The sequence below is a fragment of the Phyllobates terribilis genome, unplaced genomic scaffold, assembly GCF_046119375.1.
Source record: "Phyllobates terribilis strain yellow unplaced genomic scaffold, ASM4611937v1 Scaffold_5__5_contigs__length_657084704, whole genome shotgun sequence".
NCBI classification, from domain to species: domain Eukaryota; kingdom Metazoa; phylum Chordata; class Amphibia; order Anura; family Dendrobatidae; genus Phyllobates; species Phyllobates terribilis.
Window position 1 is genome coordinate 30184673 of NW_027362765.1, and position 19116 is coordinate 30203788.

General features: G+C 45.1%; 1 protein-coding gene across 2 annotated transcripts in view; it reads left to right on the forward strand.

Annotated features, from left to right (window-relative positions):
• Positions 1–19116, forward strand: part of LOC141271824 (oocyte zinc finger protein XlCOF7.1-like) — a 225150-nt gene that overhangs the window by 170786 nt on the left and 35248 nt on the right. For both annotated transcript variants that reach the window (XM_073681994.1, XM_073681993.1), the window contains exons 2-6: positions 2067–2217; positions 2345–2524; positions 2608–2731; positions 2815–2912; positions 3109–3196. In XM_073681994.1, the coding sequence (XP_073538095.1) occupies positions 2137–2217; positions 2345–2524; positions 2608–2731; positions 2815–2912; positions 3109–3196 (571 nt within the window). In that variant the 5' untranslated portion in view covers positions 2067–2136. The remainder of the gene's footprint in view (positions 1–2066; positions 2218–2344; positions 2525–2607; positions 2732–2814; positions 2913–3108; positions 3197–19116) is intronic.

The following is a 19116-nucleotide window of genomic DNA, read 5'->3' on the forward strand; positions in this document are numbered from 1 at the left end:
GATATGTATCAACAAGGTTGGTAGCCTCAGTGATGTAAACCTGAAAAAGCAGGCTCCAGCACATATAGTGCTGAAAGAGTTAATAGGGTGTGTCCAGAGCTGGGATTATGAGCAGTCAAAGAAATGGGTGGGACTGGCTTCTCACATATCCCTAAACCAGGGCATGATACGCCAGATATAAGAAAGTCCAGCTGTATCATTAGGGTGGTGTATGCAAGGTGAAAAGACCTTCTTGTGTGGCTCAGTCTCTGGTAGAGGCTGAGTGAAAGTCTGATATTTACACGTGTGACCCCGTGCTATATATGGACTGTTTATTTTTGGTTTTGGTGCTGTTATTCCTTTTGTACCCAGAAGAGGATCTTTTTGTTTAAGCTGGATGGTCTATGGACATTTAATAAACCGCAAGTTTGTTTTGAACCAATGAATTGAACCCTTGTGTGTGCAACCTGAGAGCTGACCATTCCCTCTACATTACACTAATTTGCCTATTTTGGGCTTTTGCAGAGGGTAAGACAGTGAGGGAAATAAAAATAAATAAATAAAAGTGAGTGTGGACTTGGTCAAGCTATTTGACCAAGTCAGGTTTAGGAAAACCTGATATGGGCTTTTATTTTTGGAGAGGTCTATAGGATGGGTAGTGGGATGGACCTCTCCCTCCACTGAGTGGCACAAGTCCACGAAAACCATTTAAACCTTGAATTGAGGTTTGGGTGTGTCAGTATTTGGTTTGCAAGCAGCAAAGAAGGAGACTCTGTGCAATGCTGGTCTGTGTGAGACTGAACACAGACCAGAGTAAGCAAAGCCATTGACGCACCCACGAGTGTTACGGTGGTGCAGTCTCCCACGGCAACGGGTGGATACGGATGTTCCGGCTGTGATCCGGTGGATAAAGTTCTGGATTTATTTTGTGAGTTTGAAAATAAAGATGTTTAAGTTGAACTTTCTTGGGTCTCTGCCTCATTTCCGCATTGGCATGAAAGCTGCTGCCTTACAAGAGAGATTCCAACTATATATATTGATTCTGATTATATCTATTTTAGCCCTTAATAAGATATGTAAATATCTGCAGTAACTTATATGAATCTTATGCATTATATGTTTTCCCTTATATGTGTTAATATCGCACCTGCTGTGACATTTATTGGTTCCCGTTGTGGCATTTTTTGTAAACTGCAGTAATTTCTTATCCTTTGCTACGCCGCGCAGGCGCCTCCTCCAGGCACCTCCTCCAGGCACCTTACTGCTGCTGTGACAGCGGGGACGTGCACTCAGCATCGATGGACTCATACTGCGCATGCACCAGTACGGGGCGCTGTTTAAGACATCTTGACATTATCTGAGGCCCAGAGCACAAGTGCAAATAGCGATCTTGTCCTCTTGTGTCTGGAATACCTGCGCATGTGCCCTGGAAGATCCTGCTGCCGGCATACATGCGTACATATATTGTTTGGGGTTGTTTTTAAATAGATTAATAGATATTGATATTTTAGGTGATTTCTTTGTTAGCTGTATATACAACAATAGCAATAACAGTATTGGGAAGTAGAGACATACACTGACCCATAAGTGTCCTCTCCTGCTGGAATGGCGCCAGTCCTGCCTTCCTTGGGGGTGGGATATTGATGATGCAGTTTAAACTGCTGTGTTCATCTTTTGGATCTAGACGTTTACATAATAAAGATGATTTTCTACATGGCTCTGGGCTCATGACCATTTCTTTCTTTTTTATGTGTGGTCTAAAGTATGTAAGTAGTAGATTATTAGTAGATGTCATGAAAAAAAAGACTGTAACACTCTATTCCTGTGTCACCACTGCTTGAGTCCTCCAACAGTCTCTGTATTTTTGTGTCAGTCCCACAAACTTGAGCTACCTATGGCCAATTAGTTGCTGAAGCAATGGCCATCATAACTAATGATTGAGAGCCTGGAGGAGACGACTTGTTCAGCAATTCAATTTAATCTACAAATTATTTCTCCTCATATGTTTCTCCTTATTATCTCTAAAAATTGTATAATTACAGGGGATTCTTTATGATGTTATATTGGCTTATCTTCTTCACACTCAGGTCCCTACAATACAGGATCTTCTCAGTGGAAATCTTCTATATATAGACAATTTTTCTGTTTCATCCATTAATGATGGATATGGACAAGAACAACATGGCGGAGAGGATATTACACCTCACCCTAGAGATCCTCTTCCGGCTTACTGGAGAGGTGAGACATTCTGATGACGTCACATTACATCATTCTTGTCTATAGGAATAACACGGACAGAAGTGAAAAGGTGAGGAATGTGAAAATGTCTGTAGTGAGATTTATTAATGTGTCTCTCCATAACCAGGATTACACAGTAGTGAAGAAGAACTCTAGTGATCGCTCTCAGGCCCCTGTGTCTGAGGGATGGGGAAGACCCCTGAGCCCAATCACAGGGCCTCCACCTCATCCCCTGATACATGAGGACATCAATGACCAGAAGATCCTAGAACTCACCTACAAGATGATTGAGCTGCTGACTGGAGAGGTGACACTGCTGGGAATACTGGGACATTATACAGTAATGATATGAAGGGATCGGGGGCATGACAGTATCATTGTATGTGTCAGGTTCCTATAAGGTGTCAGGATGTCACTGTCTATTTCTCCATGGAGGAGTGGGAGTATTTAGAAGTACACAAGGATCTGTACCAGGACGTCATGATGGAGGTTCCCCAGCCCCTCACATCACCAGGTAATAGACAGGATTAAATACACACGGCCTATAATTATTTGTATGTAAATAATTAATTCAGTCCCTGTATGTGTTTCCTCCAGTTCTACCCAGTAAGAGGACAACACCAGAGGGATGTCCCCGTCCTCTTCTTCCACAGGACTGTAAACTAAAAGAGCCCAATGTTCCTCAGGATCATCAGGTAGATGGAGAGAAGGTGTCATGGGATCTCCCCTATGATGTGTAGACGACTGTGAAGGTCTTGTGTTCAGTCTTGTTTTATCCACCATTATTATGTTTTATACTTGTGTAATGAGAGCGGTGGAGATGGCAGGATTAGAGCTGATCATAGATGTGACTTCTCCATCTGTCTGTGATTTGTACAATATTTGTTTCAGGGTAAAGATCTGATCCATATTAATACTACGGAGACATATGTGAGGGATGATGAGCGGTGTAAAGAGATTTCTACATATGACTACCCGGGTGAGTAGTAACCACTAAATTCAGAGTCACATATTCTTCTCAGTCATCAGCTTTCTCTGCTTTATCGGTGGTGTAGTCCGGCCATATCACAATCATGTGATCACCATTCTGCCATTAGATCCCTTACATGTTCCTCCACCCGAAACTTTTAAAATGTCTGTGGGCATTGAAAGTCCTTCTTCTAAAGAGCTTACAACCTGTAGGATCCACCTACCCCCTGAAATTGAAAGACTCTTATCTGCTCTGATCTGTAAAGTACAAAGCCAAATGACAGCGTGTGTAGAATGTGCTGACAAGTTAGAAAATCGCTTGAAGAAAATTATCATGGCCCATAAGAGAAAGTGGAGGGTAATGATGCTGTTACCTTCCTAGAACCCTGATCTCTTACTGGATGGATTTACCTTCTCTTCTGTGGTGCTGAATGTGCTCATATGGTCCCTACAAGACTAGGTCCAGTCTTTCTGGCCAAACTTCACTTTTATGATCGACAAAATTAAATGTGCAGTGAGGGCCAAGTGTGAATTTACTACAATAAGAACAGAGTTTCCCTTTATCGTGACTTTTAAATTCTTTTAAAACTGACTAACTTCAAAAAGGATTGCGATAAACTATACAAAAAACATTACACTTGTGCCATGATATATCTCTAATCTGTGAGTGACTGATGGCTGTAATATACATTTATTCACGTCTGCAGGAGATGTGTTGGCATGGCTCGAGCCCTGGTTTCATGGCATCAGTCTACGTCATTATTTCCATTATGTTTTCAATACTAAGGAATTCAAATTACTGCACTATCGCTCCTGTAATGGGGAGCATTAATACTTTCTACTTTTTTAGTCATAGCTGCTAGTAGCTCCAATGGTCCACCATGAATGAGTGCAACTCCGGTTTAGTGTTGTAGTTCTCCCCCCTACACACGTTCTTATTGGAATTGTAACATGTTTTTTTATTTGATGCCACCTTTTTTTACGAGTTCATTCTGTATGACATGTTTGATTGTGGTGGGATTGGCCTGCCTCACTTATATTTATCTTTAATTCCCTGGTAATCTTTAACCCCTTCACTACATTTGATGAGCTTATACATCATGGTCGGAAAGGAGTTCCCGATCTTTGATGTATGGGTGCGTCATGGTGATTGTGCAGTGCACAAGAACTGTTCCCTGCAATGGACACTGGGAGCTCTGCTTAAGTGACAACCGAGACCCCGTTGTCACTGCCAGGAGCGGTGCCACCACAACACCCGTCTGTTTAACTCACTAAATGCCGCGATCGATATCAATAACAGATTTTGGGAGGCTAGGAAAGGAAGGGGGCTCCTTCTCCTGTCCAATCAGTGCCCTCAACGTTATCGTGAGGGCCTGATTGTTGTCATGACCTAAGAGACCTAAGGCAAGCCTGTTAGACTATGCAGAGAGTATGATCTTGGAGCCTTCTGTCAGTGTAATACTGACAGGTAAATTCATTGGAATGCTGGTGTAATACAATTTAAAGTCCTATAGAGGGACTACTGTAAGTAAAAAAGTAAAAAAAAATATATAAAAACATATGCTAATAGGTATATTTATGTAAAAAAAGGACACATATTTGGTATCGCTGGAACGAACCGAGCTGTAAAACTGTGACACTGGTTAACCCCTTTGGGGAACACCATAAAAAATGTGGCAAAAAATATACGTTTTCATTATACTGCCGAACAAAAAGTGGAAGAAAACGCTATCAAAAAGTTGAATGTAAATAAAAAGTGTCACTGAAAACCTCATTTTGTACCTTAAAAAACAAGCTGCCATACAGCTCCATCAGTGGAGGAATAAAAAAGTTATATCTCTCAGAATACAGGGATGCAAGAACAATTCTTTTTTCTATAAAATAGTTTTTATTGTGTAAAAGCGCCAAAACATAAAAATGAAGAATAAGGAAATAAAAAACCCTGAAGAATAAAGCTGCCTTATCACTTTTATTACACGGAGAACAGAACAAAAAAATAAACTATTCCTGAGTTGCTTGGTTTTGTTCATTCTGCTTCCCGAAAATTGGAATAGAAAGTGATCAAAAATGTTATGTGCCCAAAAATGGTACCAATAAAAACGTCAACTCCTCCCGTAAGAAACAAGCCCTCGCATGATTCTGTCGGCCAAAATATAGAAAAATTATAGTTCTTAATATATGGCAATGAAAAAAATTTTTTTGAAAAAGAAAAAAGGATCTTTCAGTGTATGATAACTGACAAACATAACAAAAAGTAAAACTCTGGTATCGCCCCTACCCGAAGAATAAAGTCGCCTAATCACTTGTACCGCACAAGGAACGGCATAAAAAATAAATAAAATCAATTCTTCACCTGTTGCTGATTTGTTCATTCTGCCTCCCAAAGATCGCAGTAAGGCTCTGCTCACATTTATCCTGCACTCTGCGCTGAGTGCTTACTCCGGGATTTCCGTGTTATTCTCTGAAATACTGGATTCAGATGGAGCCCCGGTGGAAGATTCCCTATTATGAGGCAGATAGTGGCACTGTGGGCTCCGTCTGACCTGTGATCCGGCGGTGTCCGTCTTTTTAGGAGTGCATAAAAATGCCATCAGCCACATTTTTGTGCACTTCTGAAAAGAACACCACTGAACAGAGACCAGATGGAGTCCAGAGTAACTCTGCTGCCTCATAGTGAATAGATCCCTTTGGGATTTCATTTGAATCCCGTCATTCGAAGATTTAGATGGAAACCTCAAAGTTAGCGCTCAGCATAGAGCGAAGGCTTAATGTGATCCAAAATGTTATGTAAAATATTCCCAACAAAAGCTTCAACTCAGTCCACAAAAGAAGCCCCCACTCAGGTCCGTCATCTGTTAATGGAAATATAGGGGGCTTCTACTTTACTAGTAGTACAAAGACTCTGGAAAAGTGCTATTGCTCCTCGCCCCCGAAAAAGGAATCCAGCGAATTCTGTGCTCCCAAATTGAAATGCCCCCCTCCTGAGCCCCAGTGTGCCTAAACCACATTTAGCATCCACATGTTTGGCATTTCTGTAGTGATGTCAGCCCGCCTAATTTACAGGTGCATGTCTCCAGAAGCATGAGCTGGGCACAGCCACGTACTGGACACTACAATGGAAGTTTGTATTTTTTACTCAGCAACATCCATTGCTGCTTGTTTCTGGAAAACACCCTGGAGTCAAAATCGTCACTATACCTGTAGATAAGTTCCCAAAAGGGTAAAATTGAGGTTGGATTCTGCTCTTCTAGCACTTAGGGGATCTGTATATGGAATCCGCAAACTATTCTAGGAGAATCTGTTCTTCAGGAGGCAAATAGCGCTCCATCCCTCCCGAGCTTAGCCATATGACGAGACAGCACTGTACAGCCACATATGGGGTATTGCCACGTTCAGCAGAAATTGTGCGACAAATTTTGTTGCCATTTTTACCCATTTTCCTGTGTGACAATGTAAAATCTGGGGCTAAAATAAAATTTTGGTGGTAAAAGTTAAATTTTTTTTTTTCACTGCTAAATGGTATAACATTCTGTGACCCACCTGTGGTGTCAATATGATCACTGCACCCCTAGATGAATTCATTGAGAGGTGTAGCTTGTAAAATGGAATCACGTAAGGGGAGTTCTGCTGTTCTGGCACCTCAGGGGCTCTGCCAATGTGACATGGCCCCCAGCAAAATCTGAACTCCAATATGGCGCTTCTTCCCTTCTGAGCTTTGCACTGTGCCTCAAAAGTAGTTTTCGACCACATATAGTGTATCAGTGTACTTAGGAGAAACTGCACAACAAATTTTGGGGTCCATTTTCTCCTGCTATCCTTGTGAAAATGAAAAAAAATGGGGCTAAAACAAAATTTTGTGGGCATCTATTTTTTCATTTTCACAGATCAAAATTGTAAAATTTTGTTAAGCACCTTTGGCATTTCTGTAGTGATGAGAGCCTGCTTAATTTACAGGGTGCCTGTCTCCAGAAGCATGAGCTGGGCACCATGTAAGGGCTAGAGATGAGCGTTGTTCTACTCGAACTGTTCGCCAATCTCAAATTCGAGCTGTTTTGGGCGGTGTTTGAGCCGGTCGGCGAACACGAACAATTTGAGAAAAATTCGGCTGTTCGAGGTTATGTTCGATAACTGTTCGTGCACCAAAATCATAACTGGATTTTTTCTCAGTAATGATGAAAATTAATGTTAATACGCAGTTTGAGTGTACAGCGGGGCGGGGGGAGGGGCAGGGGATGGATCTCTGCAGGAACAATGAAGATCTCCATTTTTTTTTCTCTTTCCCGCATTTGCAGTGGGGAGGTGCAATCTGTCAGCCTATCAGCAGCGCACACACGGAGCGAAGTGCTTTTTTTCACACAAGCAAGGGCATGTGTGATTGGCAGTGTATGTCACATGTCCTTGCCCTATAAGACCAAGCCATTTTCCCCGTCGCCACCATTTTCTCACTGCTGCAGCTGCGTGTTAGACGGCACCGCTGTTGCTGTGTGCACTATACCTTGTTAATTTCAAGCCAATTTTCGCAAAAATATACAGATAGCTTGGGAGTAGGGAATAGTTGTGATTGCAGTCCTTTTAAGGACTAGGTTACAGCATTTCCTACGACTTTTATCAGGCAGGTCTGTGCTCTTAAATAGATAGATTGTGGGAGTAAAGACTAATTGTAATTGGAGTCCTTTTCAGGACTAGGTTACATCAGTTCCTATCAGTTTTTGCCAGGCAGGTCTGTGCCAGTGCTGTGCAAGTTTTTTTCACAGCATTTGGCTGAATCTAGCAAAGCTAATCCTTTTTGGCCTATTGCAGAGTGTGTTAGTCAGTGGAGTAGCCTATCTGTGTTGCAAGATATACCACCTGTGTATAGAATACCAATTTTTTTACTGCACCTAGTGAAGTAAAATCTTTTGGGCATAGCATCATTCTATTAGTCCATCTATACTGACCTCCATCAGGTTGCAAACTGAATATAATTTTTTTCTGCATCTAGCTCTGAAAAAATATTTGGGCTTCTAGCAGTGTGTGGGACTTGGTCTATTAGTCCATCTATACTGACCTCCATCAGGTTGCAAATTGAATAAAAAAATTTTCTGCATCTAGCTCTGAAAAAATATTTGGGCTTCTAGCGGTGTGTGGGACTTGGTCTATTAGTCCATCTATACTGACCTCCATCAGGTTGCAAATTAAAAATAATTTTTTTCTGCATCTAGCTCTGAAAAAATATTTGGGCTTCTAGCAGTGTGTGGGACTTGGTCTATTAGTCCATCTATACTGACCTCCATCAGGTTGCAAATTAAAAATAATTTTTTTCTTCATTTAGCTCTGAAAAAATATTTGGGCTTCTAGCAGTGTGTGGGACTTGTTCTATTAGTCCTTCTATACTGACGTCCAGCAGGTTGCAAATTGAATATAATTTTTTTCTGCATCTAGCTCTGAAAAAATATTTGGGCTTCTAGCGGTGTGTGGGACTTGGTCTATTAGTCCATCTATACTGACCTCCATCAGGTTGCAAATTAAAAATAATTTTTTTCTGCATCTAGCTCTGAAAAAATATTTGGGCTTCTAGCAGTGTGTGGGACTTGGTCTATTAGTCCATCTATACTGACCTCCATCAGGTTGCAAATTAAAAATAATTTTTTTCTGCATCTAGCTCTGAAAAAATATTTGGGCTTCTAGCAGTGTGTGGGACTTGGTCTATTAGTCCATCTATACTGACCTCCATCAGGTTGCAAATTAAAAATAATTTTTTTCTTCATTTAGCTCTGAAAAAATATTTGGGCTTCTAGCAGTGTGTGGGACTTGTTCTATTAGTCCTTCTATACTGACCTCCAGCAGGTTGCAAACTGAATATAATTTTTTTCTGCATCTAGCTCTGAAAAAATATTTGGGCTTCTAGCGGTGTGTGGGACTTGGTCTATTAGTCCATCTATACTGACCTCCATCAGGTTGCAAATTAAAAATAATTTTTTTCTGCATCTAGCTCTGAAAAAATATTTGGGCTTCTAGCGGTGTGTGGGACTTGGTCTATTAGTCCATCTATACTGACCTCCATCAGGTTGCAAATTAAAAATAATTTTTTTCTGCATCTAGCTCTGAAAAAATATTTGGGCTTCTAGCAGTGTGTGGGACTTGGTCTATTAGTCCATCTATACTGACCTCCATCAGGTTGCAAATTGAATAAAAAAAATTTCTGCATCTAGCTCTGAAAAAATATTTGGGCTTCTAGCGGTGTGTGGGACTTGGTCTATTAGTCCATCTATACTGACCTCCATCAGGTTGCAAATTAAAAATAATTTTTTTCTGCATCTAACCCAGCCAATAGTTTTGGCCTAATACCACAGTTTGGCCACTCAGCTCTGCTCGGTTACCATCCATTGTTTTTTTGTGCAAACAACTCCAGAGTTGTGAATTAGTTAACCACCAAAATGAGTGGAAAAAGGCCTGCTGCTGGTGGAAAGGGGAATAGGCGTGTTGGGAAGGGGAAAAAAGGTTGTGTCCGTGGGGTAGGTGCAGAAGAAAGACCATCTTCCAGCCAAACTAAAATGTCTACTTCTTTTAGCGGACAATGTGATAAGATCCCTTTCTTACGGCCACGCCAATCGCTACAAATTCCAGATGAGGCACAAAAACAGCAGGTGCTTCAACGGATATCAAGTGCTCCTTTAAGTGGGCTCTCCTCCACATCAACTTCAACATCACAAATACTCCAGTCCTCAAAGGTGTCACCCAAATCGCACTTGCTTCCTCACAGCTCCCAAATCTCCAGCTGCCCGTCTGAGTATGAGGTAGAACAGATGGTTGAGTCTGCAGAGCTGTTTACTCATACTATAGCCTGGGAATCAGAGGTCGACTCCAGCGCTTCTGTGAATCCAGACGAGGAAATGATCTGCACTGATGCCCAGAATCTTTATGAGTCGGATCCAGGACCAGACGCAGAAGGTTCTGACCATAATGTAGACCCTCATTCCCAAACTGTAACTCCTGTTGGTGGAGACAATGAGGAAGACGATGATAAGACTCAAATACCTGATTGGAGCGACAACTTTAGTTTTTTGTCAGGGCAGGAACAGGTTGGCTCTGAGGACGATGGGTGTGATAACGCACAGGGTGATGATGATGAGGTCGGAGATCCCACTTACTGTCAACCCACAGTCAGCCAAGAGATGAGGTCAGCAGAGGAGGTGGAGGAAAATGCTAGTGACGACGAGGTCAGGTTGCGCCTTCCTGGACAGAGACGTAGTACTGGAAGCACGTCAACAACTGCATCCTCAAACACAACTCTGCCTCTCACCACAAGTCGTGGTGGCTCTTCAGGTCGCATGGGTGCTAAGCCTTGCATAGCCTGGGCATTTTTTCAGATCGATAAAGATGACCCAACTCGTGTTATCTGTAACATTTGTCAGCAAAAGCTAAGTAGAGGCCAAAAAATACATAGTTTGAGTACTTCATGCATGAACCGGCACATGGACATGAAGCATAAGTTGCAGTGGGAAGCTCAGTGTGCTACAATGCGGTCTAGCCGGCCGGGCCAACCACCGTCTGCCATATCTTGTGCATCCGCGGCCTCTTCATCCTCTGTGACTGGGGGGACAGCAGTCACACCTGTTTTGGGGCGCAGACCTGCCACCTCTTTACCCGCAACAGCCAGCGTGATTGGCAGGTCATCATTTTCTTTGGAGGTGGTAACACCAGCTGGTCTTGAGCGCTGTCCGACATCGATAGCACCACCTTTGGATCAAGGCAACCTAACATGTCCGCCTGCATCTTCCTCACAGACCGGCAGTTTGCCGGGGACACCCTTATCAACCCCGTCTAAGCACAATAGCCAGCCCTCGGTCCCTCAGATGTGGACAAGTAAAAGACCATTTCCTCCTAGCCATGAGAAAGCTAAGAGGTTGAATTTCACCATCTGCAAGCTCTTGGCTACAGAAATGCTGCCTTTCCGCCTGGTGGACACAGAGGATTTTCGAGACCTTATGTCCGTCGCAGTGCCCCAGTACCAGATGCCCAGTCGGCACTACTTCTCAAAGAAAGGTGTGCCTGCGCTCCACCAGCATGTCGCACACAACATCACCGCTTCTTTGAGAAACTCTGTGTGTGACAGGGTGCATTTCACCACAGACACTTGGACGAGTAGGCATGGACAGGGGCGTTACATGTCGCTGACTGGGCACTGGGTAACTATGGTAACAGCAGGACAAGGGGCTGCTGTCCAAGTCTTGCCGTCCCCACGAGTTGTGCGTCAATCCTCTTTATGTCATTTTTCCTCCACTGCTTCTGCCTCCTCAACCTCCTCTCGGTCTTCCACCTGCACCCAAAGCCTGTCTGGTCATGCCACAAGCTTTCTAACTGCGCAGAAGGGATCCTGCACACCTCCTTACTATGCTGGCAGTAGGGCTCAACGTCATCAGGCGGTTTTTACATTGAAATGTCTGGGAAATGTGAGTCACACAGCTGAGGAGTTGTGGTCAGCTCTGGAGAACCAATTTCATGAATGGTTGTCTCCACTGGACCTGAAACCAGGGAAGGCCGTGTGCGACAATGCTGCAAACCTGGGTGCGGCCCTTCGCCGGGGCAATGTCACACACGTGCCTTGTATGGCTCACGTGTTGAACCTGGTTGTCCAGCAATTTTTAGCCCACTATCCCAGACTAGATGGCCTTCTGCAGAGGGCACGGTCACTGTGTGCTCACTTCCGCCGTTCGCATCCCGCAGCTCAGCGACTTACATCTCTACAGAAGTCGTTGGGCCTGCCACTTCACCGGCTAAAATGCGATGTGCCTACCCGGTGGAATTCAACTCTGCACATGTTGCAGCGACTGTGGCAGCACCGACAAGCCCTGGTGCAATACGTTCTGACGTATAGCCTGGGCCAACGAGATTCAGAGGTGGGGCAAATCACGCTGGAGGAGTGGTCTCAGATCAGGGACCTATGCACCCTTCTGCACAGTTTTGAAATGGCGACGAAGATGTTTAGTGCTGACGATGCCATTATCAGCATGACTATTCCGGTGATTTACATGCTGGAGCACATGTTAAACAGAATTCGGAGTCAGGTGGTGGCACAAGAGGAGGTGGAGGAAGTAGAGGAGGAGGAGTTGTATGCGGAAGGGCTAACATCTGCAAGGTCCAGACGGTCGGCAGCACCAAGGCGGCAGGCATGTGAGGGTGGGGGAGATGATTTTACCAGGGCGCATGGTAGCAGCCAAACTAGTGAGGAAGGTGCAGGAGCCCAGGAAGAAGTGGAGGACGAACTGATGGAAGACTCATCAGATGAGGGAGACCTTGATCACATTTCTGTTGTGCGAGGTTGGGGGGAGAGGACAGAGGAAGGAAGCATGATTGCTACCTCGCCACCAACACAACAGGGACTTGGTGCTCCTGGATGCGCAACACACATGAGTGCCTTCTTGCTGCACTACCTGCAACATGACCCTCGAATTGTGAGAATTAGAAATAATCCTGACTACTGGGTTGCCACACTGTTAGATCCCCGGTACAAAAGTAAATTTGCAGAAATTATTCCTGCCATAGAAAGGGATGCACGCATGCAGGAGTATCAGCAGAGACTGTTGCAGAATCTTACATGTGCTTTTCCACAAAATACCAGTGGTGCACGTAGTGAATCTCACAGTTCCAACTTGCCAACCGTGGGACCGTCAAGTGTTCAGCACTCAAACCGTAACAGAACCACAGTATCTGCTGGTAACATCAATTTTGCGGAATCATTTCACCACTTTTTTAGCCCATCCTTTGCAAGGCCACAGGAGACAAGAAGTCTGACACATAGTCAACGCCTAGAGACGATGGTACAGGAGTATCTCCAAGTAAACATTGAAGCCACGACTGTGTCACTGGACCCTTGCTCTTTTTGGGCTTCCAATCTGGATAAATGGCCGGAGCTAGCCACTTACGCCTTGGAGATCTTGTCATGCCCCGCAGCCAGCGTTCTGTCTGAACGTGTGTTCAGCGCTGCTGGTGGTGTGCTGACAGATAAGCGCACGCGGCTCTCCACTGATAATGTAGACAGACTCACGTTCATAAAGATGAACAAATCATGGATCCGAAACAACTTTTCTACCCCTGTGTCATCCTGGGGAGAGTAAAAGCTTGATGATTGGTTAAAATCACCCTACCAACCGTTTTAAGCTTTCAAATTACTAATCATGTTTATCTGTATCTTGACTGGAAAATAATTTGGGCTTTGTAGCAGTGTGCAGCACTGATCCTATTAGGCCATCTATAATAAGCTTCACCAGATTTAAAATTAAAAATAATTTTTAGCTGCATCTAGCCCGGAAAATAATTTTGGGGCTCCGAGATGCGCAAGACACATAAGTGCCTTCTTGCTGCACTACCTGCAGCATGACCCTCATATTGTCAGAATTCGAAGTAATCATGACTACTGGGTTGCCACACTCTTAGATCCCCCAAACTTTTCGATCAACCTTTTCATTTTAATAAAGACCAAAAAAATGGTCATTTTTGAAATTATAAGCATTAGCAGGTTGTTAGAAACTGAAATCAAACAGTTTTCAACTCAAAACTTTATTCTAGGTGATGTTACATTTTCACATAGGACCCCTTGTTCGAAAGGAGCTTCTGAACTCTCTCGTCCATTGAATTTGTCAGGTTTTGGATGGTTTCTGCTTCAATTGTTTTGCATGAGGACAGAATACCCTCCCAGAGCTGTTGCTTAGATGTGAACTGCCTCCCGCCATCATAGACACTCCTTTTAATGATGCTCCAAAGGTTCTGAATGGGGTAGAGGTCAGGGGAGCATGGGGGTCACACCATAAGTTTGTCCCCTTTTATGCCCATATCAGCCAGAGATGCAGATGTTTTATGTGCAGCATGAGATAGTGCATTATCATGCAGAAAAATGATCTTGCTGTGAAATACACGGTTCTTCTTCTTGAACCATGGCAGGAAGTGCTGTTTGAGAAAATCCACATACATTATGGAGTTCATCTTTAGCGCCTTCAGGGATCCTAAAGGGGCCGACAATCTCTCTCCCCATGATTCCAGCCCAAAACATTACTCCACCTCCTCCTTGTTGGCGCTGTAGCCGTGTTTGCGTGGGGTGTCCATCAACCAGCCATCCTCCACTCCATTCATCTGGACCATCGAGCGCTGCACGGCACTCATCCGTGAACAAAACAGTTTTGAAATCAGTCTTCATGTAATGTTTGGCCCACTGGAGCCGTTTCTGCTTGTGTGAAGTGGATAGAGGAGGTCGACAGGATGGCATATGCACAGCTGCAAACCTCTGAAGGACCCTGCATCTTGTTGTTCGGGGGACGTTGGAGGCACAAGCAGCTTCAAAAACTTGTCTGCTGCTATGACAAGGCTTTTTTGCCGCTGCTGTTTCAACCTGACGTAATTGCCTGTAGGAAAGAGTCCTCAATTTGCCCTTATCAGCACGCACACGTGTGTACTGTGAATCAGCTACATACTTCTTGATTGCCAAGACACTTCATCCTGATCATCGCACAATGTTGATTGTAGTCATGCCTTGACCTAAACACTCCACAATTTGTTGCTTCTCAGCAGCCGACACATCCTTTTTCTTTCCCATTTTGGCAGAAAATGTAGGCTGCTTAATAATGTGAGAGAGCCTTCTTAAGTAGTCTTGCCTTTCATTGGACACACCTGCCAAACTAATTAGCACAGGTGTCTGCAATTGCTTACAGTGATATAAAGAGCCCTGACACACATCACCATCAATGAGTTTAACTGACAAACAAACAAATTCTTCCCTTATCACTCCTAAACACTTTTTGCATAATAATTTGGAACGCGGTGTACATGTGCTTTTCCACAAAACACCAGTGGTTCACGTAGTGAATCTTACAGTTCTAACTTGCCAACCGTGGTCTGTATGGAATTGTTCAATAAAGGGCCCAAAATTAAGATAACATAGATGGGAGAGGTCTCTATGAATAGGAATTCCTAAGTATTTGATACCCTGTGAGGGCCAGGCAAAGGGAAAGTTGGACTGGATGGAATCCTATATGGATTTAGGGAGGGAGACATCGAGGGCCTCAGACTTCGCTGCATTGATTTTAAAATTTTACCATGTAACAAAGTGATCTATTTCAGCCATAACAGCAGGGATGGATATATGTGATTGAGTGATATATACTAGGACATCATCAGCAAATAGAGAGCACTTGTACTCGGTGCCTCCCACCTCAATCCACCTAATATTGGGGTTATGGCGAATTGATGAGAGCAGGTGCTCCGTCACTAGGATGTATAAGAGAGGGGACAGAGGACATCCCTGCCTTGTCCCATTGGTGATTGTGAAAGGTGATGAAAATGTTCTGACGCACCCCCTGGGCCTTGGGACACCCGGAGCCGGACCCTTTTTGGTGGATGCTGGTGGTTGTAGTCTTCGTGGCGGCGATCCGGTTCCGTGGCTCAGGGCGGTCAAACCAGTGGCGGAACTATTTATGTGGTTTTGATGTTTAAATGTCCGACTACGCCACCCGTGGATTGCGGTCAGAGTGAACCGCCGCTACAGGGCAGACCGCTAAGGCTGGTGTTGTGGGTGCAGCAGAGCGTAGCATAACTCCCCACGGGAGGAGTATAGCCTCAGGGCAGTGTATGCGGAGGATGGGGGTGATGGTGCAGGGCAGCAGCAGTAACGACACGGAGTCAGTGATGCAGTTCAGGGCCTTTACTCACAGTTCTTATTATCCAGACCACGTCTGCAGGTAACGGCTGCCCACGTCGTACTGTGCTCACCAGGTGAGGGGCTCAGACAACTCCCAGATAACTTTGGAGCGCTTCACAGGACCCCCTTTGTGTGTCCTTTGTCTGGCCTTTCTTACCAACACTTCTGTCCGGCTGCCTCGGGCCTCCTCTTGGTAAACTTGGCGCCAGTTTCCCTGACCCTATGTGGTGCCTTCCTAGCGGGTGGAGCAAGGGGCTGCGCCACATAAAATGTCAGAGCCTCCGGTTTCTAGCTGAGGGTCGTTTCCTGCCTCCACTAGTTCGGGGACCGGTCTCCCCCTTTGGCCTGACCCCTCCACGCAGGTGGATTCGGGCGTGCGGTGGCGACTCGCCCGTCCGCACCCCTGGGATCCCTTCATTCCTCGTTCCTGGAGCCTTCTCCGCTCCTCTTCCTTCCTTCTCCCTCTTGCAGGCCTGGGCCTCTGTTACTAGGCCCGCCTCCGGAGCAGAGCTCATGCAGAGCCCCTGCTCCCTGCCACTTCTGCTCAGACTTCTCTGCACTGAACTAAGATGGTGCCCACCTTTTATACTCCCTTCTCAATGCACCCAGGAACTGCTTCCTCCCTGCTCCTGCACTGCAGGGTTCCCCTTCCTCAGTGTTCCCTCCCCCCACTCCAGCCAGGGACAGGGACTGTCGTGCCCATCTCAGGGGCATATTGGTCGCCCTGCCCCACGGCAATGTGGTGTAATGCATGCAGGTGTCGGGTCCTGATCCACACTCCATCCTTATCTGAGAGTGAGATATCACACCTCTGGGTGAGGTGCAATACGTCTGTAGCAACCGAGCCCTCGGTGCTACAGTTCCATTTATCTTCAGCCTAGGTGACGTATTGTGATACAGGGCCGTGATTTTGGCTATAAAAGGGTCCCCTAGACCCCTACCGCAAGCTTTTTAAGAGAATCATATATGGCGTGCCAGGAGACTCTATGGAATGCTTTCTCAGCATCCAACGAGAGTATCTACTTACAAATTTTTAACTGCATCTAGCCCAGGAAATACTTTGTGCCTAGTAGCAGTGTCTGCTAGTCAGCGGATTATCCTGGCTGTTAAGCAAGCTACACCACCTGTAGTTTGGACACTTAATTTTTTCAAAGGAAATGCTTCGGGACCACGGGATACTTAGTGAAGAGCATCAGGAGGCACCCCAAGGCATAGGGGCTGGGACTGGCACTAGGATGCCTTGCGGTGGACAGCCGAGCTCGATCCTTATAAAAGCTTTTTAACTGCAGCAGCTTTAGTGGACGCTACTGGAGCTGGAATTACGCGGCTGCTGGCATGAGACTTGCCCTCCAATAGATCCTTGTAAATGGATTTAAAGTGTATTCATTCAAATTAGAGGGACAATTTAAATTAAAAAGCTTAGAGCTGCCTCCACCACAGGGGGGCTCTCTCGACCCACCAGCAGACAGGCACCAGTATTGGGAGAGGGGGGCTGGCCGTCAGGGTTCACCGCGGCTCTGGCACAAACCCGGCGACACGGAGGTGGCACGGGCAGGAGCGGACTGGCCGTCTCGGCTTCTCACTTTTTGGATTTTAGAAGGGCATGACATGCCTATATCTGTGTCTCCCCCTCCTTTTACTCCTCCACCTCTTTTCTTTTCGCATGACTATATGTACTTGTCACTTTTCCATGTGTTAGTTGTGTCTTCTGAGCAGTTTGTCAGCTTTTGGACACCTTTGAAGGTGTTTTCTATGTGTTTCTATGTGTTTTTGTTTGCCTGCCATTGGTTTTAACGGTGTTCGAAGGTGTTCGACGAACAGTTCGACGAACAGTTCGGCGAACACACGGGTGTTCGACGAACCGAACCGAACTCGAACACTACGGGGGTGGCTCAACACTAGTAAGGGCACTGCAATTTACAGACACTACAATTGAAGATTTGTAATTTTCCACGGCTGCTTGTTTCTGGAGAACACCCATGGAGTTAAAATTGTCACTACACTTGTAGATAAATTCCCAGAGGGGTGTAATTTCCACAATGGGGTGACTTGAGGGGGAATTTTGCTCTTCTGGCAGTTAGGGGCTCTCTATATGGAGTTCTACTATTCGATGATAATTTGTTCACTGAGAGTCAAATAGTGCTCTGTCCCTCCCGAGTTTCCACATATGGGATATTTCCACATTCAGCAAAAATTGTGTGACAAATTTTGGTGCCATTTTTACTCATTTCCACCTGTGAAAAAGTAAAATCTGGGGCTAAAAAAAAATGTTGGTTGTAAAAATGTAATTAATTTTTCTTCACTACCCAATGGTATAACATTCTGTGACACACCCGTGGTGTCAATGTGATCACTGCACCCCTAGATGAATTCACGTAGAGCTGTAGTTTGTAAAATGGGGTCACTTATGGGAGTTCTGCTGTTCTGGCACCCAGAGCCGCCTCCAGGTTTTTGTGAGCCCTGGGCTAAAGAGTCTCAGTGGGCCCCTTTAACACATACCACGATTCATGATGCACAGATACCGCAGAGAAATATATATATAGTACAATGCCGAAGATTTCACTTCTTACATTACATGAGCGATATCTATTGTAAATTCCACAAGAGCTCAGAAACCGGCGAATCCTCACAGCGCACAGTGCAGACCGGACAGTATAGTCCTCCATACAATATTATGGGCCCCATATATTGCTCCATACAGAATAATGACCCCACATAGTCCTCCGTACAGTATTATGGGCACCACATAGTCCTCCATACAGTATTATGGGCCCCATATATTGCTCCATACAGAATAATGGACCCCATATAACGCTCTATGCAGAATACTGGTCCTCATATAACGCTCCATAGAGGATACTGGTCCCCATATAACGCTCCATAGAGGATACTGGTCCCCATATAACGCTCCATAGAGGATACTGGTCCCCATATAATGCTCCATAGAGGATACTGGCCCCCATATAACGCTCCATAGAGGATACTGGCCCCCTTATAACGCTCCATAGAGGATACTGGCCCCCATATAATGCCCCATACAGGATGTCACTTCCCCCCCATATAATGCCCAATGCAGGATGTCACCTCTCCCCCCCCATATAATGCCCCATGCAGGATGTCACCTCCCCCCCATATAATGCCCCATGCAGGATGTCACTCCCCCCCCCCATATAATAATCCATGCAGGATGTCACCCTACCCCATATAATGTACCATGCAGGATGTCCCTTGACCCCCCCATATAATGCCTCATGCAGGAT